Genomic DNA, 22,039 nt, shown 5'->3' with positions numbered 1-22,039 from the left:
AACAGACAATATCAGCCTGGACAAAGCTATAGCACTATAGGTAGTGTTGCAGCTACCTAGGAGTGCCTCACGATCGCAAGGTTGCCGGTTCAAGCCTCACTTGATGCAGACTCATTTAAGTTGAATTGCAAAAAACATCACTCAATCTATTCCGTTTCCATGGCTCTCTCTCTGTCTCTTCAATCTATTCTGTTTCTATCTTCAATATATTCCGTTTCCATGTCTCTCTCTCTGTCTCTTCAATCTATTCCGTTTCTATCTTCAATCTATTCCGTTTCCATGTCTCTCTCTTCAATCCTCTCTCTCTCTCTCGCTCTCTCGCTCGCTCTCTCTCGCTCTCTCTCTCTCTCTCTCTCTCTCTCTCTCTCTCTCTCTGAGGGTCGGCCATAGCTGAGTGGTTAGTGAGCCCGCCTAGGGAGCCAGAGGCTCTGGTTGACCCAGGTACGATTCCAGGCCAGGTCAACAAATGTGTCGATGAAATGAATTTTGTCCCTGAGCAAGACTCTTAACCCCTAATTGCTCACAGGCCCTCATTGGAAACAAGACCGCAAGGACTTTCATGAACTGACCTGTTAAAGGAATTATCATTTCTCTTTCTCTCTCCTGGCCCCGTATTATCGCTGCTTGCAGCTATATTATTGTTTTTTTAATACAGCTAATCTACAAGCTTACAATGTGTCACAATGCGAGACGTGTGAGCTTGTAGATCTCCTATTCTTGCATTTTGTTTAAAGTTTAGACAATCTACGAGCCAATCTACCAACTCAGAATGTGTCAAAATGAATGAAATGAAAAATGAAAATGAAAAATAGCCCAACTACAACCTTACCTCACAGCCTGACACATTTTGACAGGTTGTGAACTTGTAGATTGGCTATTTTTAAATTAACGCCCTATATTACTCTGATCAAAGCAATGGTCAGGGAGTTATGGCCATTTAAAGTGTTAAACACTGCTGTAGTCCCATATGTGTGCAATTTAGGTTTTAGGTGGAACTATTGTCACGACAGACCTCTGAACAGTGTTTGTGTCAACTTTGGTGTGGATTGGATCAACGTTGAGCCTCGCAGGTCCAGATGTTATGTTTGTGACAGTGGTCAGTGGTCTGTGGTCGGTCTGTCTGCCCACCCTCTAGGTAGGGTTAGGCTAACCCCAATGTTAATATAAAAGCTCACCACGCTTCTTGAAGCAATGCATTGTGAGGTTGTAGATTGGCTATTTATAGGTTTGAAATATAGCCAATCTACAAGCTCACAATGTGTCGCGATGCAAAGCATTGTGAGCTCGTAGATTGACTATTTATGAAATATTGCTGATCTACAAACTCACAACCGCCACAATACATGTTGAAAGATCACAGCTTATTTTATTATTTTCGTAGTGTTTGTAGATCAGATTCTTCTTTACATATAGGCAATCTACAAGGCCACAATGCGTCACAATGCAGGCGTTGTGAGCTAATTTGCATGAATCGACACGTTGTGAGCTTGTAGATCGGCTATTGTTGTGTTTGAATATAGCCGATCTATAAAATCACTTTGTGTCTCAATGTGTTGTGTTATTTGGGTGACTACTAGCTCACAACCCATCAACATGATACACATTGTGAGCTTGTAGATTGGCTATTTATGTTGTTCAAAATAATTGATATCTATTAGAGATGCGCGGATAGGGTTTATCGTCAGCCAAATCCGCATAAACATGTTCATTATCCATCCGCACCAACCGCATCAAATTATTATTATTATTTTCCTGACGTTAGTTTTATGTTACTCACCACTGTCTGTCGCAATGTAGTGACTGTATACAATCCATATCTATGGTAACAACAAGACGGAGCTTGAAGCTTCACTTTCGTTTTCAACTTGCATGTCTGCGTTTTATAAGCGACTTTTGGGGTAATTTGGCGCTTGTTTTGGGCTTGTTTTCATAGACCTTGCTGCTTATTTCTCTCTTAATATATGGCAACACTGGCTGCACCCGGTACAAAGACCCCTTTCCGGTCAACGTGCAGTAGGCGGCTAATTTGTGCCTGTAAAATGACGTAATATTAAAATACTACAAACGCACATACGGCGAGATTTCACTTTTTAAAAGCTATAATAGGCCTATAGATTTATATCATTAATGTAATTCCCACATTTTTTCACCCGCGGTTTATCCATTATTAATTCATTATTATATTTGATTGACCCAAATCCACCCAAACTGCGGTTAACTGCGGCAACCGCGGCTAAAACCGTGATCCAAGCATCTCTAATAACTATTCATCCACAAACTCACAACTCGCAACTATGCAATACATTGACATGGTGGGGACTTATAGATCAGCATTTCATGGAATATAGGTGATTTACAAGCTCACAACTAGTCAATATGCAACACATTGTGAGCTTTTAGATTGGCTCTTGTTGCTATTTTGTAATATAGCCGATCTACAAACTCACATTGTTACATGTAACAATGTGACATGTTGTGAGCTTGTACCGTATATTTTCAAATAGTATCCCTATCACAAATAGCCGCCGGCTACCTAATACGCGCCGGGGGTCTGACACCATTTTGCGTATTAAACATCTCGTTCAAATAAACGTCCGGCTTTGTGTAAACGCGGCGAGCCTCAACACGTTGTGAACTTGTCGTTCTGCTATTTTCGACGCATGACACTGTTGTGTAACTAAGTATACCGTAAACCGGACCTCAAGGTACGTGGGTAACTCCAAAACAGACGGAAACAGAAGGAGTAATACAGAGCATGGTGGACGTGAGAGAAGGACAGGTGGAATTTGAAGGCAACATGGAGGAGAATGAGGAGAATACTGGACAGGAGAGAGATGAAAGGAGAATGAGGAGAATACTAGACAGGAGAGAGATGAAAGGAGAATGAGGAGAATACTAGACAGGAGAGAGATGAAAGGAGAATGAGGAGAATACTAGACAGGAGAGAGATGAAAGGAGAATGAGGAGAATACTAGACAGGAGAGAGATGAAAGGAGAATGAGGAGAATACTAGACAGGAGAGAGATGAAAGGAGAATGAGGAGAATACTAGACAGGAGAGAGATGAAAGGAGAATGAGGAGAATACTAGACAGGAGAGAGATGAAAGGAGACTAGACAGGAGAGAGATGAAAGGAGAATGAGGAGAATACTAGACAGGAGAGAGATGAAAGGAGAATGAGGAGAATACTAGACAGGAGAGAGATGAAAATGTCAACTTAAGAGGGAAGAAAAAAAGGAAGTTCGATTTGAAGTTCAAACTAGCAGTGGTTAAATATGTGGAGCAGCACTCTGGAGAAGCAGCTGGCAGACAGTTTAAGGTGGATCTGAAGCGTGTTAGAGAATGGAAGAAACTAAAAAGTGAAATGACTTCAGGCGGATGTGAATGTCTTTGAATGGCATCGCTTTTCAGGTGGAGGAGGAAGAAAGTGAGTGAGGAGCTGGAAAGAAACTTGTGTCAGTGTATATAACACACACGTGGACAGAACCTCAGAGTCTCCTGGACAATGATTGGAGGGAAGGTGAAGGAGTTGTACTCCACGGTGAGTGACAAGAGAGATAGAGAGAAGGAGGTGTTTGGGGCGACTACTGGCTGGCTTATTAGATTGCTCCGACGTTACAATTTTACCCTCAGGAGGAGAACAACTGTTGCTCAGAAAGACGCTCCCATTGAGAAGATTGTAAACTTCATCATCTTCTCTGGTCACCAGATAGAGAGCAAGTAGATCAATGCTAAGAATATCATCGCCATGGACGAAACAGCTGTCTGGTTTGACATGGTGGGTGCCAGTACAGTACTGGTGTGCACGTGTGTGCCCACTAGACTGCGTGCCTGGCCTGCAGCCCGGTCACTTCAATAAAACAGACACAAAACAGAGTCAGGCCTAATTGTTTGAGTTTGATTGCTCAAAGTAAGCCTATGTAAATAAGTATTGTATTGTATGTTTCACCTCTCATATGATATTTCCTGTAGCCTAATAACCAATAATGAAAGTCAATAATTAAAGTAACTATTCTTCTTAACCCATTGAGACCTGAAGCCGATTCTACATGTCTCCTAAATCTCAACAGTTTTCTGAAAATGTATGTTTCTATATCAGGGGTGCTCAATCTTTTTCATGTCAAGGACCCCCAAAATTATATGTATTTGGCCGTGGACCCCCGTCAAAATGTTTTGTTCCAGGGACCCCCAGAAGCAAAGATTTGAGTTAAAAATGTTCGCTTTAAAAATATATATATTCAAAGATTTGCACACATTTTCACAAATTTAAAAAAATAGCAGATCTACAAGCTCGTAGCGCGGCACCAAGCTTGTAGATCTGCTATTTTTGAATAGCCCAAAGTGTAAAATAATGCTTTTTAGCTCAAATCTAAAAATGACACAGTTCCAGGTCTTAATGGGTTAATAATAAACAAAATGTGTAAAGTTATAGCAGTGACTGAGACAACAGGCTAAAAAACAGTTGTGTAAGTGCACAACACACACATGCACGTCTGCACAACTGGTTGCAGCCCTCATCCCGAAACCAGTTTAACACCACTGCCTTGTACAAAATGTAATCCTGTTATTAAACTCAATTAGATGAATGATTAAGTGTTGTATATGTAATAATGAGCAGTGAGACATTATAACCTGTATTATTTGTTTCATACCTACAATAAATAGCCTTCTATCAATCTCTGCTTGTAGGACGACATGGGTACAAAAGCACAATGAAATGGCTTTGATCCACAGCTCAGCAAGCTGACAGAGATAACTCCCTCTAGTGGCTGTTAACTGCCACTGTTAACTGTACTAAGCACCAAGCTCCACAGTAATCCAAAGACAATTGATTGGTCAGTAGACGGTAGTATGTGTTGATCTGTTGCATGCAGCATGTTACCATGGTGATGTACCCGGTAAGAAGTGAACGACTAACTTGTAACGCTGAAACAGGGCTTCAGCTGAAGTTACCTCATGAACCCCTAAATCCAGCTTCATAGCAACAGTTCCATGGAAGACAAAGACAGTGATGGTGAGTTTCTTGATGTCCAATAAACAAGCTCCCGTTTCAACTATGTGACATTTGTTATCAATGTTTGATGTGTTTGACAAAGTACAATGTGAAAGCAAACCAAACCAAATGAAAAATGCAACAATGTTGTAACTAAACCCCTGAATCACACAGAGTCTACCAAACTATACAGTAGGTGTGAATCTGCCCTAAAAAATCTATGTATAAAATGTCAATATTGACAGATACTCACATCCTTTAATGAGATGAGGATTGAACCGATCTTCTCCACCATGTGTCACTCTGTAGGAAGTAGAACAACAACAATTCATCAATGACACTATTATTATTATTATTATTATTATTACCCTTATTATTAGTATTATTATGTACACTACAGTGTTTCTCCTAACATTATCCTGACCAGGCAGCTCATCCTGACAAACTCACTGCCGCCCCCTGGAGGACCGATAGGCTATGTCCTTGTAGCTCATAACTGAGGACCTCCCGTGTACTACACAGTCACACATTTTCTCTGTTCTGGCCCCACAGTGGTGGAATGAACTCCCCACTGATGTCGGGACAGCAGAGTCACTGATGTCGGGACAGCAGAGTCACTGATGTCGGGACAGCAGAGACACTGATGTCGGGACAGCAGAGTCACTGATGTCGGGACAGCAGAGACACTGATGTCGGGACAGCAGAGACACTGATGTCGGGACAGCAGAGACACTGATGTCGGGACAGCAGAGACACTGATGTCGGGACAGCAGAGACACTGATGTCGGGACAGCAGAGACACTGATGTCGGGACAGCAGAGACACTGATGTCGGGACAGCAGAGACACTGATGTCGGGACAGCAGAGACACTGATGTCGGGACAGCAGAGACACTGATGTCGGGACAGCAGAGACACTGATGTCGGGACAGCAGAGACACTGATGTCGGGACAGCAGAGTCACTGATGTCGGGACAGCAGAGACACTGATGTCGGGACAGCAGAGACACTGATGTCGGGACAGCAGAGACACTGATGTCGGGACAGCAGAGACACTGATGTCGGGACAGCAGAGACACTGATGTCGGGACAGCAGAGACACTGATGTCGGGACAGCAGAGACACTGATGTCCGGACAGCAGAGACACTGATGTCGGGACAGCAGAGACACTGATGTCGGGACAGCAGAGACACTGATGTCGGGACAGCAGAGACACTGATGTCGGGACAGCAGAGACACTGATGTCGGGACAGCAGAGACACTGATGTCGGGACAGCAGAGACACTGATGTCGGGACAGCAGAGACACTGATGTCGGGACAGCAGAGACACTGATGTCGGGACAGCAGAGTCACTGATGTCAGGACAGCAGAGTCACTGATGTCAGGACAGCAGAGACACTGATGTCAGGACAGCAGAGACACTGATGTCAGGACAGCAGGGAGACATAGAGAGAAGGGGGGAGGGGGGGGGGCATTTATTTGTGTACATCACAGAGAGATGTTGAACATGAGCAGGGGTAGTCTGGGGCCAGACGAATCTGCGAGTGCAAAAAAAAATTGCACTCTGCGATTTGGGTCTGGCACCGCTCCATAGAGAATCCACTTCCTCTCCCAGAAGACGTGGGTGACCAATCAGGGCCCAGTATTCGAATATGGGCGACTGTAATTGGTAGTTGGTTGTAGGTCTAACCAATTGCGTCGAGGGACATTGTTTTGATCCCGCCCCTTGGGAAACAAAACGTCCTCATGGAAGCACCAGACTCATATCCACACAGTGATATAGTCTAGCTACGCCAGGCTAGAGCAGGGGTGCACATAACTGGTGCGCAGGTGCGCATGCGCACCCAAAATAAATAATGCGCACCATATCAGACGACGCGAGGCGCTTTTGCGTACCAACAGCTAGGACAGGAATTTCCAAGCTTTTATTTTTTAGAAAACTAAAAAATAAAAGCCTGGAGATCGAGGCTAGGAATTTACTTCCTGAAGCCACACGCTTCGGCCCCATGTACAGCCATTAGGCGCAGGGAGAGGAGACGCATGCTGCACGTGATTGTGTGAGTCTCGTTTCGCATTGCCTCGCTGCGTGCACGCAGACAGCAGCGGCTGTTAGAGGCACTGATGAACACATCGTAGGGGTGCCAAATATGCACGTGAACGTCCAAATCTGGCGGATAAAAGCAGCGCAGCACAGGGCACCAACCGTGGGGGGCTTCTCCTAACGGTGTGAGAGGAAAAGAAACGGCGAAAATCGGCGGAATTTGAAAGCAGAGCGTCCTTTTCTTCTCGCGCAGACCCCCCCCCCCCCCCCGTTGACAAAACTGTCCGGTGGGCGCTGAACACCCCCCCGTTGACAAAACGGGACGGGACAATTTATTTGGTGCGCACCAAGTCACATCTCCAGGTGCTCTTCTGAGTACTAGACCTAAAAAGTTATGTGCACCCCTGAACATGAGACATGATTAGACCTTGGTCTTAAAGGGAATGTCAACCGATACTCTGATTAGTTTAAATGTAACAAAATAACTAGTCTTCATGAGACATAAAGTGTGTGCGGCCACCTTTATGTCTCTTGAATAATAGTTAATTGGATTCTTCTGTCGTGGGCCGACACCACTACAAAGACTTTGTTGTGCGTAGCATTCCTGTGCATAGTGGTTGATTAATGTAACGCCCAAACGACACCTGTAAATAATCTAGCGTGTAGCGCAGGTGTTTAGAGGCAGTGCTGCGTGTTGCACATGACTGAACATAGTAAAATAGCGATGGGTGACGCCCCCACATGCAAACATTACCCACAAATAGCGGGTAACAGGTTTTCCCGGAAAACAGTGCCCCAAGTCTACTTACTGGAGATTCTTAAGCCCAGCGAGAGAGAGCAGCGTCTTCATTCCTGACTCAGTCACCATGTTTAGACTCAGGTCCAATTCTCTCAGATGGAGGGAGGGATTAGAAGTTAGAGCTGAGGACAGAACTTCACAGCATCTCTCTGACAACGCACAGTTATTCAGTCTAAATGAAGAATCCAATCAGATGGGGGGGGGGGGGGGGGGGAGAGAGAGAGAGAGAGAGAGAGAGAGAGAGATGATTACAAATTAATAAAATACAGTATTCTTGGATAGAGAACCATCTATTAGAGGAACTGGTCTTGATCGACTGTCAAAGTTTTGGACTAGTGACCCACAAGGTCATCGTGACCTCGTTGACATTAATTAATTAAGTCTGCCTTTGATAGCATGTCTTGACCAAAAACACATAGTAAAAAAAAAGTACACAGGAGCAGAGATACAGCCTTTTTAAGTAATAAGTTAACCAAGAAGTGAATGGAGCAGCAAATCTTTGGATCTCGATATCTTGGGTTCTGAACGTTTTTCAAAAACCTTTCGTTTCTTTTTTTTTTTTTTTACACATCAAACACGCCATTGGCACGTTGCGCCATTCGGTAAAAACATGTAATTTGTAATTAGATGAACAGGCACAGTATGGAGTCCCTGCTCTTTAGTTCCAAACTTTTCACACACATGTTCCGTCACCCATTAAATCACTTCACAACATCCTCCTACCCATAGATATAGAAACCTAGATACCTCATTGGCCTCTGCAGTTCGTTGGAGCGACTGGTATCGCAGTCGCCATTTTAGAGTAGGCAAGTTACCATTCAAAGTGACTATACTGGCCAATCACAGTGTGTTGACTACTGGCCAATCACAACGCGTCAAACTGACTTTTGCTGAACGGCTGCCTCTTACGAAAATTCCCGCCCCCACCTGCCTCTGATTGGCCTACCGAACGCCCCCTTCTGTGACACACGCGGAAGCTTGCCTACTCTAAAATGGCGCCCGAGATACCAATGCCTCAGAGCCGAAAGAGGCGTCTACCTTTATATGTCTATGCTCCCACCCCTTTCTATTCTGAGGTGAGATACTCCCTCTAGTGTCCATTACAATGAACTGTTTTAAGATGAATAACTATGGTTCATTAAATGATACATTAGTTGAACTTACATTGTACACTGAAACAGTCACTCTTTTAGCACAAACAAACGCAAAGTTGATTCGGACAATATAGAACATCACAAAACCCAGTACTGTGTTTTTTTTTTAAATAAAAATGTTAACTTCCTGCTGATTTTACAATTTTTATTAGGAAGAAAACCCCGGACTGGTTTTGAAATAGTAAAATCAACAGGAAGGTTACATTTTTTATTATAAAAAAAAAAAAAAAACAGTACTGGGTTTGGTGATGTTTTATATTGTCTGAATCAGCTTTGTTTGTGTGTGTTTATGTGCTGAAAGGATGACTTTGAGAGCTGTTTCATCGTACAATGTAAGTCAATGAGGAGCATTTTTTTTTATTATCAATTTATAATCATATATATAATCATATATGACATATTTTGATGCCAATACTTTTGTACTTTAACTATATACTGGCAAAACTTTGGGACGGCAGTGGTTCAGGGGTAGAGCGGCCGCTCGGCAACCGGAAGGTTCCCCAGAACTCCTACCATGATATCAACCTTAACCACACTCTTCAAATAAAGTACCACCATCATAACTACATTATAATCACTTACTATAACAGAACTGATACAAATCAAAACACAAAATGTAAATGAATCTGACCTGAGAATGTCCAGACAACAGTGTGGACTCTTCAGTCCAGCACAGATGAGTTCTAGTCCGGAAACGTCCAAGCCGTTTCCGCTCAGGTCCAGTTCTTTCAAATGTGAAGGATTAGAGCTGAGAGCTGAAGCCACAACCTCAATGTGTTCCTCTGTGAGGTAACAGTCAACAAGTCTGTAATTACAGATTAAATGTAAAATCAGAGATACAAAACAGATCAGTCATGTTCACTGTCAAGGAGGTTACCTTTGGTTCTGCCTGAAATGTTTTTTATGGACAAGTAAATAAGAAGCCGTGATTGAACACATATTTAACTGAAATGTCTCTCTAGGTCGTCCTCAGACGAGCCCTCCATCGTTGCTTCCAGTCATCCCGATTCTCCATACATCTGGCCAGCTCATTGTGCTCATAACTTTCCACTGTTCTTATTTGATTAGACTACAAACATTAAATAATAAAAACGATCACAACACGCTGCTGTTGCTCCACTCTATGGCAGTGAAGTGAAGAAATGTTCTGTCAATAGATGAACAGTCTGTAAGACCGCAAAATATCTTTTTGCGGTCGTACAGAACATATCTTCTATCTGGTTCTTCAGACGTTAACACAATGTCAGTAAGAACAGATAGAAAGTTGTCTCTAAACTACAGCATGGAACTTGCATTGATATATTAAGTAACGTGTAAACCTAAGTTATGACCAAGCTCATTGTTTAAAAGACCATCCTCTGTACACCCCTTCACTAATGGTATGATCCATTACTCATTTGATATTGAGGACACTTGTAAATAGTACAGAGAGGACACACACACACACGCACGCACGCACGCACACACACACACACACACACACACACACACACACACACACACACACACACACACACACACACACACACACACACACACACACACACACACACACACACACACACACACACACACACACACAAACACACACACAAACACACACACACACACACACACACACACACACCCCTTAACCCTTCACCAACCAGTGTCTCCCAGGACTCTATACCAGTGGTTCTCAACCTCTGGGTCTGGGTCCACAATATTGTGGGGGGGTCCCCACATGACAGTGAAGTGACAATTTAAGGACTTTTAATACCTAGACTTTTTTTAAATAGCCGATCATTGTGAGGTGGTGTGAGCTTGTAGATCTGCTATTTTGATTATATTTATCTGTGGGAACAGAGTCAAACTAAATGTAATGCCTCAACTTCTACAATACACAGTCACTGTTGTTTCACTTGATGCTGGCCATGGGACATTTGGGACAACCAAAATGCCTCTATAAACTTATACAGTTTACACATGTAGTAACTATGGGTTGATGAAGAAGCACAATTACTGTTTATACAGTTTCCACACTTACAATATTGGATGAACAAATGGACACATTTGTGCCCTTCTCCCTGTCACATACTGATGGCTCAATCTACATGTCAGTTAAACTGACCTATTGACCCTCAGGAATGTTCCACAGAACCTGGATCATGGATAGAGATGACAGTTTCACTAACGCAAGGTTTGACTTTTAAGTGTGATTGAGAACTCGCTTTGAAGGTTTGCGAAACTTGGTACATTCTATTTTCAGATGTTTGTCTCCAACTCACTGGAACACTACAGACAACAGAGACTCCATAATGGATCAGGATTCTTGGATTATAATACTGTTTCCCTTTATTGGATTATGTTATCATCCCACAGATAACACCCTGACTTATTGACAAGTAACCATTCATGTCACCACTCATGTCATAATGTTTGAATGTTTCATTCATGTAATCATTCCAATTCATTAATCATGATTTTGATTGTAATTATGACATACTATTTGCACCATATTCATCGTAGTTTACTGCACTGGATTCAATGGTTTGTAATAACTGTGTAAATAAAATAAACACGACATTTGCAGAATATGTGTAATTTAAGCCATGAGCAATGCACGAGTGCATGACTTCATCTTCCCAAGATGGACATCTTTCTGGACAAGTCTTTGCCTCAAAACAACAACATATGTATTTCGAAAGAACACGTGTGTTGCAACAGCCTCATGTTACTGCCAACACGCAACGTATATAAGCACTGTGTGTAACCCCACTTTTTAACTTTGACTGCTCGGGAGGACCTAACCCCTCTTTGCGAGGAAGCAAGGGACTGCGAAGAAGAAGATGCCCACAAAGCTCTTCACACCGCACCTCCGTGGCTGGAAGGCCAGATTCTCTCACAAGCCAGACGCAACAACTTGAGGTCCCCCAGACGATCTGAACCTGACCAAGTTGCTTCTCTTCTGCCTGGCCTAGGCATCCCTAAAGATAGTACAGCCTGCCACAAAGCTCCTGACTGGCCCCTGCTCAACACAACTGGCTCCTCAGAGGACTGAGTGAGACAATAGGACGGACCGACAACTACAACTTCACGTTTTCACCCTAAAACCAGCGTCAATTCCACCACGTTGTCACAAACTGACAACGTTCATCACTGGACATCGGACACATCACATGACAACTGTGATGTGCGGTAAACACAGGAACAACTCTTGAATAAGATCAATTCAGCTGCTCATGGCATATCATTCTTATTTCATTTAACTGTTGTTTTCTTACAGGATTTAAAGTTAGGTTTAGCTTCCATCTGAATCCAGCTAGAACTTTTATTACATTTAATGTTGAGATTTTCCTTTTTAATGAATGTTGCATGCCTAGCTTAGGTTTGATTGAATAAATTCATATATTTTTTTTAATGTCAAATCTAGTTTGGTCATTGCTCAAGTTGAATTATTATTCCTTATAGAACATTGACATATGTTGACACACATCTTAAGAAGGCTCTGCCGAGACAAGAACGTTTTCCCCCTTCAGATCTTGTAGATTTATTGAAATAAATTGATAATTGATTATTTTATAATCTTTCATTATTTTATTGGTGGTTTAAAGTTAAGGTTAAATACAAATTAAGCTTGTGTTTAGTCATAAGTTGATTTTCATGGTGCCTACATTTTTGACTCTTAATTTTAAATACTCATAATTCCAAATGTATGGTTATTCATTTGATTATCCTTAAGATATTAAGAAGTCCTCACACTACATTTTTGGTTATTAATAATATCACCGATATTGAAATCTACACACTCATGCCTACTACACACAGCAGAAAGCAACAAAGCAGAAAACAATGTGTGGTATTATGTCTTCTTTTATTTTCCTGAACCGAGTGTTTTATTAAGGTCTCAGTCGTGGTTATTTATAAGCTGGTCCACCTGGCTTTCATTGCTTGGGTAGTGATATTAGCCGATCAACAAGCTCACAACTTTGTGTAGATCTTTTCACTAGTTTGGGTCCCTGGGAGACATTTCCCCAAAAAAACACACACACACACACACACACACACACACACACACACACACACACACACACACACACACACACACACACACACACACACACACACACACACACACACACACACACACACACGATCTAGATCACACTGTGGGCTTGTAGATAGATCTACAATCTCTCTCTCTCTCTCTCTCTCTCTCTCTCTCTCTCTCTCTCTCTCTCTCTCTCTCTCTCTCTTCTTCTTCTTCTGTCGTATGTCCTTAGACCTTCAGCTCCGTTGCAGCAAGCCAGTCCAGTGTGTCATTGTCTAGGTCAATTAAACCACGATCACCATTAGGTGGCCGGAATTTGGGGCAGCTGGTCATAACGTGTTCCACAGTCTGTTCTGGATCCCCACATTCGCAATGGGCATTGTCTGTGAGACCCCACTTGTGCATTGATGCATTGAAACGTCCAACACCTGTCCTCAGGCGATTGAGGGTTGTCCACTCCTTGCGTGGGAGGTGCTGGCCAGGAACATCTGCTGGGTCCTCGATGTATTTGTGGAGCCTGGATGGTTCTGCTGCCTTCCACTGGTCCCTCCATCTTGCCTTCACCCAGGAAGCCTTGGAGGTGTCCGCTGGTGTTGTGCGGAGCAGTTCCTGGGCCTGTGTGGCAAATGGGCGCCGGGACTTGAGGCGCACGCGATGTGGTGTCTCCGTGACGACCTTGTGGAGGAGGTGGGATTCACTCATCTGTGCCTTCCGAGCAAGGGCCAGCGTGGCGGCTTCTCGTCTGACCTCTGCTGGAGCGATTCCAGCGAGGACAGGTAGTTGGTATGATGGGGTGGCTCGTAGACATCCGGAGACGGTCCGTAGGGCGTTGTTGAGGGCAGCATCCAGCTTTTTCACATGAGGGCTACGGCTCCAGACTGGGGCACAGTACTCAGCGGCGGGGAACACCAGAGCCTCGGTGGAGATGCGCAGTGTATTTGTGGTGGCTCCCCACGTAGTACCGGCTAGACGGCGTATCAATGCGGCACGGGCGGTGGTCTTTCCCTTGACACTGTCCAGGTGTTGTTTGAATGACAGTGTTCTGTCCAGCTTCACCCCAAGGTATGTCGGGGAGGACTGAGACTGTAGCCGGGCATCTTCAACCATGATGTTAATTTCACGGGTTGCTTCCTTGTTGTAAAGGTGGAACATTGCTGATACGGTCTTCTCAACACTGAGCTTCAGGCGCCAGTTCTTCAGGTATGAGGACAGAATGTTCATGTCCTCAGAGAGGCCCTCTTCTACTGCTTCCCAGGATGGCTTGCTGAGCAAAATGGCCAGGTCGTCTGCATAGCCGTACTTCCTTGATGTTGTTGTGGGTAAGTCTTGGATGTAGATGTTGAATAACATCGGTGCTAGCACTGAGCCCTGCGGGACACCGTTCTTGAGCTTTCTCACCCTGCTGCTTTGGCCGTTACTGGTGTGTAGCCGAGAGCTGCGGTTGCTCAGCAACTCCATTATGAAGCTCACCATGTGCTTGTCTGGGATGGTCTCCAGAAGCTTCATATGTAGCCCACGCAGCCAGACAGTGTCGTAGGCAGCCGTGAGGTCTAGGAAGACGGCACCCGCCTTCTCTCCTGCCTGGAAGCTATCTTCTATGTCGTGGCACAGAAGGGTCACCTGGTCTGTTGTTGACATACCGCTTCGAAAGCCAGCCTGTTCTTTGGGCAGCTGGGGGTCGATCACTGGGGTGAGGCGTGCCAGGATGAGGCGTTCAAGGAGCTTGAAGGGTACGCACAGCAGTGAGATGGGCCGGTATCCCTTTGGGTCATCGCTCGGCTTGTTTGGCTTTGGCAGGGCGATCACTTTAGCACGACGCCAGATCTTTGGCAGCTTTGAGTACTGGAGGCATGCAGAAAGGAAGGAACAGAGCCAGTCAGTTGCCTTCTTGCCTTGATGTTTCATGTACTCTGGGTGGATGCCGTCTATGCCTGGTGCCTTACCAGTCTTCAGGCGTTGTGTGGCCAGATCGATCTCTTTCGTCGTGAAGTTGATGGATAGGTTGGAATCGCATCCTGGGGCCCTGAGCAGCTCGTGGACTCTTGCTGATGTTGTTCTATTGAAGTCCTTGTCTGCGTTAGGGAAGCGGCCATTACTCAGCAGGAGCGACGCGATGGAGTTTGCAGTGATGGGGCACTGCGGAGGAGTTGTTGACCTTCCAGTCAGCTTGTTCAGGGTCTGCCACCCCTGTCGACTGTGAAGTCAATTGACTCTACTGTCTCAGTCCATCGTTGCCTACGTTTCTCATTTAACCTGCAGAATAGGTCGTCCGCTGGTTTGTGCTCCTGTGTGGGAGCGAAGGAGTTGTTCACATTCTTCATCCCAGCAGGGGACATAGGCTTTGCGCACACCGCGGGGGATGTTGTCCTTGGCGGCAGCCAGCAGCATTTTGCAGTACGAGTCGTAGGCATCGTTCAAGTTGTTGGGGCACGGGTGTGGTAGACCAACAGCTGCCTTGTTCACTTGCTTAGTGAAGCCTGCCCAGTTTGCTCTCCGGAAGTTCCACCTCTTGACATCCCTCCCTTGCACTGGTTGGACCAAGGATGGGATGGTGATGAGCGACGGTCGGTGGTGTGACCGGGGAAACATGTCCAGGATGCGTCTTACTGGGAGTGACTGGTTGTTCTGCCATTTTGCGAAAGCCAGGTCTGGATTGGTGGTGCTGTTCCATCGTGCAGAGTAGAAGGTGCGTGGCTCCTTTGGGTCGTATAGGAGTGTAGCATCGACAGTTGAGGCCCAGTCTATCAGGAAGTCACCATCAGCGTTGGAGCTGCTGTAACCCCAGTCTGTATGGTGGCTGTTGAAGTCACCAGCGTACACGGCAGGGGCTGGGACATCTGGCAGGGACGATGGGACCAGTCTACTGGGTGGTGGTTTGTAGATGTTGACAATGGTGGTGTCTTGCACTTTGGTTGTAATGTATTCTATCTCTGCACCCTCTGGAGATTGTCCGGCGGCTGACCAGGCCATATCTTTGCGGACAAATGTAGCAGTGCCATGATGTTTATTTGCGATGTGGCCGGCCAAGGTGTACCCAGGGACCCTCAGGATGTTCTTATTTTCCTGGTGGGTCTCCTGCAGGGTGATCACTGTCACGTTGTTTTTGCTGAATATGTGCTCAAGGATGTTGATCTTGGCAATGGTGAGACCTTCGACGTTGAGCTGGAGAAGCGCTAGCGCTGGGGCTGTGGTCGGTGGACGTTGTGAAGACATTTGTTTCGCTTAAAGGGCATGCAACCTTGCAACTACTCTTTAGCTACTTACAGGGGAGGCCACGTGGAGGCTCTCTCTCTCTCTCTCTCTCTCTCTCTCTCTCTCTCTCTCTCTCTCTCTCTCTCTCTCTCTCTCTCTCTCTCTCTCTCTCTCTCTCTCTCTCTCTCTCTCTCTCTCTCTCTCTCTCTCTCTCTCTCTCTCTCTCTCTCTCTCTCTCTCTCTCTCTCTCTCTCTGCGCATGTGTGAGTTTATTTTTTTTATTTAATTTGAATGAATGAATGTAGTTTATGAGTGAAAGCTGCTTTAACATGTTGACATTCACATGACTACTAACCTGGCTGTTGTGCAGTTCCTCACAGCTGGGATAAGCCTCTGTCGCCCCTCCTTTGATGTGTTGTATTTGTTCAGGTCCAACTCATCCAGAACCTTCTCTGACATCTGCAGCATGGAGGCCAGAGCTGAACACTGGATCTCAGAGAGTTGCTTCCCTGATCTGCTCTCTGACTCCAGGTACTGTTGGATCCCCTCAGTTACTGAGGGGTCCTTCATCTCCATCAGACAGTGGAAGATGTTGATACATCTGTCAGGAGAGATGTCATCATCTTTCATCTCCTTCAGGTTGTTGATGGCTCTCTGGATCTCTTCTGGGCTGTTCTTTGTCTGACCCAGCAGGCCTCCTAACAGACTCTGGTTGGACTCCAATGAGAGACCATGGAGGAAGCGGGCAAAGAGGTCCAGGTGGCCATTTTCACTCCACAGAGCTATTCTCATAGCAGCCTGCAGGAAGTCGGAGAGGGAACTGTCAAGGTTGTATTCATCAACTTCCAGGAATCTCTTCAGTACATTCATGTTCCTCTGTGTGAAACAGTGGTACAGGTAGACTGCAGCCAGAAACTCCTGGATACTCAGGTGAACAAAGCAGTAGACCGTTTCTTGGAAGCAAGCACCGTCAACTTTGAAGAACGCTGTGCACATGCCTGAGTTCATCAAGTCTTTGTTCACGTCAAGACCAGACGCTTTTAGGTCTTTCTCATAGAACATGATGTTACCTTTGAGTAGTTGGTCAAATGCCAGCTTACCCAGTTTCAGAAGAACTTCTCCTTCAGCCTCTATGAGCTTCTGTTTGTTTTTCTCTTCTGATCCATCATATTTCTCCTTCTTCCTCTTTGTCTGAACCGTCAGGAATTGACAGTACATCTCAGCCAGGGTCTCGGGCAGCTTGCCTGTCGTCCCTATGTGTTGCCCAACCTTAGCAGTGATCCAACAGAAGACTGGAATTTCACACATGGTGGAGAGGGTCTTTGATTTGTTGATGTGTGAGATGATTAAGCTGGTCATTGAGTTGGCCTCGTTCTCATCTCTGAACTTTTTCTTGAACCTCTTCTTGAAGTACTCCTCCTTCCGTTTATCAGTGAACCCTCGTACTTCTGTCATTCTGTCAACAAAGTTCTCTGGGATCTGAGCGGCTGCTGCAGGTCGTGAGGTTATCCAGATGTGAGCAGAGGGAAGCAGTTTCCCCTGGATGAGGTTTACAAGCAGATCTTCCACTGGATAGGATCGATTCGGGTCCAGGTCCATTTTTTGGTTGAAATGTAATTCAAGCTGGTTTTCATCTAATCCATCGAAGACAAACATAGCTTTGAAGGGACTGCTGTTGTAGTCGTTTGACTTCTGCAATGTGTTGAAGATGACATTCAGATCTTCATCCTCAATAAATTTGGTTTCTTCGATGCATTCATGAATTAACTCTGCCAAACTTAGGTTTCTTCCCTTGAGCAGATTTAACTCCCGGAACTTGAATGGGAACAAAAGGTGTGGATCATGGGGAAAACATTTCTTGGCCCAGTCAAAGGCAAACTTGTGTACAAGGAAGGTTTTGCCAATTCCTGCGACACCGACGGTGAGCACAGTTTTTATGTTTATTCCGGAAGAAGGGTCTTTGAAGATTTCACTGAGTTGGATTGGGTTGTCCTCTACAGCCTTGTTCATCTCCATCTGTCTGACCTCATGATGTTTGTGGATTTCTGTGAAACTGATGTTTACATTGTAGATAGGGACATAGACGTCTTCAAACTTCATCTTTGGCTCATTGTCCAACTTTACAGGCAGATATGTCATGAAGATCTTGCCTTGAAGTTTATCTTCATATTCAGTGATGGAATAACGTGTTTTCACCAATGACTCTGTAATTAACAAAGGCATTATTTAACAATTTTGCCGATAGAGAAGAATATCTACCAGATACCGGCTGTGTTTTTTCAATGACTTTTTTTCATTTATTGTTTATAATGTTTTTTGGACATTTTAAAACAATAAAATGAAAAATAAATTGGAGCATTAAATCAAGCAAAGCTTTGCTAATCGAATTTCGATATTACGTTTGTGACAAGATTTAGCCAATCAAATATGGATGTTACTTTTGTGATGGCCACACACCATCCACCCAAAAGCCACTTTAAAAGGCATGTAACGATTCACTCAACTCACGATACGATTCGAATCACGATTCGAGGTTCACGATACGATTCTTCACGATTTTTTTACGATTTTTTTAGCACATTTATTTTCCAGACAAATTACTGAAAACCTTGATTATTTATTTTACAAAAATCATGTATTTAAAAAAAACTATATTTCTCTTATCTTTTAATACATGAAATTAAATGCATTTATTCACGAGGTACATGCATTAACTGTCACATTAAGACATATACTTTTTTATTTGTAAAATAATAACTTTAAATATATAAGTCTTATGAAATAAATGAATTTTAAAAACATATATCCCAGATAAAATAAATTAACCTTTAAATAAACAAACTAAGGCTTAGCCTTGGGATTTACAAGTTATTTTTTATCTATGCTACATTCTCAGTATTCTGTATAAAACAACACATTTATGTACAGTAATAAGTTTGTTTTAAACTGCTCCAAATGAGATTAGATAAGAATTAATTGATTAATATCAATGAAATTCTCTATATATCTGAAAGACAGTGTTGAAAGGAGTTTGGCGTTATCAGCGGTCTGATACAATTGTTAAATTATTAAATTAGATTATTATTCATTGTACTCTGCAGCCGCACCGAGGAGCTCCAGAATTATCCGTTTTCATTAAGCATATCAGTTGTATGTTTCCTACAGAGTTTAAATCAGACAGCTAACAACGTCGTCAGACGGGGGAGGGGGTAAACGGTATAGTTTGGGCAATTCATCAATCAAATAAACATGTTTACATGCGACGCACATTTCCCTCTTTATGCAGTGCGATCGCCTTGTTGTTTAGATTTCATACCCTGAGAGGACATGAACTCCACTCTGCCGTTCATAGCCTGCTGTTCAGTGAGTGAAGAAGAGACGAACGCAGGCAGCTATGGTGGCCCTGAGGGGACAAAATAGTAGGCGGAGAACAAGGTAGGGAGTCTGACTCGATTGCGCCCTCTGCTGGTTGCATCGCAATGTCATATTTTATTGCATCGATTTAAATCGTCACCACTTTGAATCGATTTAAATCGATATACGATAAATCGTTACATGCCTATGTAAGACTGTATAAGTGTAATGTAAGATTAATGTCAAATGAAAATAATTTGAATGGAATTCAACAGTAAGGCATAGCAAGCATATATATACCTTCATGAAATGTCTCCATTTAGGGTCAATACACTTTAAACACTGACCTTGGTCAGATGTAGCTGCTGCTTTGGGTTGTGTTGCACTGAGTGATGGAGGAGGGCCCCTGTTGTGAAATGTACAAAATGTTTTACCAACCGTATATACATCTAACAAGTCTATATAAATACTATAGGCTCTATAGGACTGTATATAAATCTAACAAGTCTATATAAATACTATAGGCTCTATAGGTCTGTATATACATCTAACACTTCTATATAAATACTATAGGCTCTATAGGACCGTATATACATCTAACAATTCTATATAAATACTATAGGCTCTATAGGACTGTATATAAATCTAACAATTCTATATAAATACTATAGGCTCTATAGGACTGTATATAAATCTAACAATTCTATATAAATACTATAGGCTCTATAGGACTGTATATAAATCTAAGGTAGCACTTGCTATGCATCCTATGTGTATAACGCATCATGAACATACTTATAAGGCATTATAATCTTTAATTATAATAACATTATTATAATTTTATAAGGTGTTATTATCGCCTTTAAATCAGTGTAATAATGCATTATAATTACTGTTATAATGCATTACACTATGATCATAAGTTATTATAAGTGGCCATTTTTTTACTTTATGATCATTTAATGCTGTATTATAATGTCTAAAATGCCTTATACTCACTGTCATAATGCATTTATGCATTTATATAACGCAATAACCATAACACATTATAATAAGCTTTATAATGTGTTATGGTTATTGTTATAAAGCATTATGATTATGTATAAGCTCTTATAAATATGATCATAAAGGATTATGATCAGCCTTACAATACCTTTTAAGGATGTGTATAATGTGTTATACACATGGGATGGATATCAAGTGCTACCAAATCCTACATTACATTATAGAACTAAACATTGTCAGTAACTTAATTAACATTTTCATAGGTTATAACTAAGACAAAAAAAAATGACAAACATAAGATGAACTATATATGAAAATATTGGGTAAACAATTCTAGTTAATGTTGTAAGACTTATGAATATACTGGCATTGAAGTATAAATCTCTTGGAAATAGAAAGAGGATAAATGAGAATGACACATGCTAGTGAAAGCATCATGGCCTGAAAAGGTACATTGTCTTGTAAAAATACAATGTTTGGCCTAAAGATGAACATAAATGAGTATTACTTACAGCTCATCAAGAAGACCCTTCTCGTTTGTTTCAAGACCTTTGTAGAAAATGTCTTTGGCTTTTCTGCAGTTCAGGAGTGTGTAGAGTTCCCTCATCTGATCCTGAGGGGTGGGCTTGACCATCACATTAACGTAGCCCTCGTTGATGATAACACGCTCCTGAAGGAGCAGATCCAGGATGGGTTTGACCATGGTCACTCTCTGAACCAGGCCAAGCCGGTGTTCATCGACAAAGTGATTATCTGAAGATAAGTGGAATGAAAATGTAGTTCTTGGTGATACACTGTGCCAAACCCATTTAAACATGTTTCTGAACATTCATAAAATAAAGAAAATGCAAAGACTTTCCATCCCCCTGTTATTGGAATTTTAGCAAATGTTTGTATACACCTCTGTCTGTTTTGGGGGGGAATTTAAATGGGCTCATCAATCATTGGATTAGCCAACAAGCCTTCCAGTCTAAACATATCTGGATGGAAAGTGATCATGTGAATGGAATGTTAGATCTGTTTCATTATAAGGATAATAAGGATAAGGATAATTCCTTTTAACAGGTCGTTCCTTTTAACAGGTCGTCCTTGCGGTCTTGTTTCCAATGAGAACCTGTGAGCAATTAGGGGTTAACACATTGACTGCCAAGGGGTTTTCTAGAATGGCTCTCCCACTGCCAAGGTTTTTGACCATTCTGACTCATTTTTGAGGGCCCACAGAACATTTTGTACTAGGACTATGAAAACATAGAATATCTCAAAAAAAAGCTTAGAATCTCTTCTTTCATCTGGAAAAGAAAGTGAGTTGATACCATGCTCTGTTCTTTAGCTAGAGGAGTTTGAATACAGCTTGGTATTCACCAAAAAGAGGCCTTTTTCTTCAGAAGCTGAGATATGAGCGTTTTAGTAAATGACACACATTTAGAGGCATAACTTGATTTCAAAAGTGTTTCAAATTTATTTAGGGCCT

At 43.0% G+C, this 22,039-nt stretch overlaps 1 protein-coding gene across 1 annotated transcript in view; it reads right to left on the bottom strand.

The window, feature by feature from the left end:
- The window catches only part of LOC311039182 (uncharacterized protein), a 66,271-nt gene that overhangs the window by 5,744 nt on the left and 38,488 nt on the right, over window positions 1-22,039 (bottom strand). The window contains exons 18-23 of the mRNA XM_084048851.1: window positions 21,081-21,321; window positions 19,911-19,969; window positions 16,565-18,413; window positions 9,619-9,792; window positions 7,844-8,005; window positions 5,246-5,295 (exon numbers count right to left, since the gene is read on the bottom strand). Of these exons, the coding sequence (XP_083904977.1) occupies window positions 5,246-5,295; window positions 7,844-8,005; window positions 9,619-9,792; window positions 16,565-18,413; window positions 19,911-19,969; window positions 21,081-21,321 (2,535 nt within the window). The remainder of the gene's footprint in view (window positions 1-5,245; window positions 5,296-7,843; window positions 8,006-9,618; window positions 9,793-16,564; window positions 18,414-19,910; window positions 19,970-21,080; window positions 21,322-22,039) is intronic.

The sequence above is a fragment of the Gymnoscopelus microlampas genome (genome assembly GCF_963454915.1).
Source record: "Gymnoscopelus microlampas genome assembly, chromosome: 22".
NCBI lineage: Eukaryota > Metazoa > Chordata > Actinopteri > Myctophiformes > Myctophidae > Gymnoscopelus > Gymnoscopelus microlampas.
This window is presented reverse-complemented; position numbering and strand designations above follow the sequence as displayed.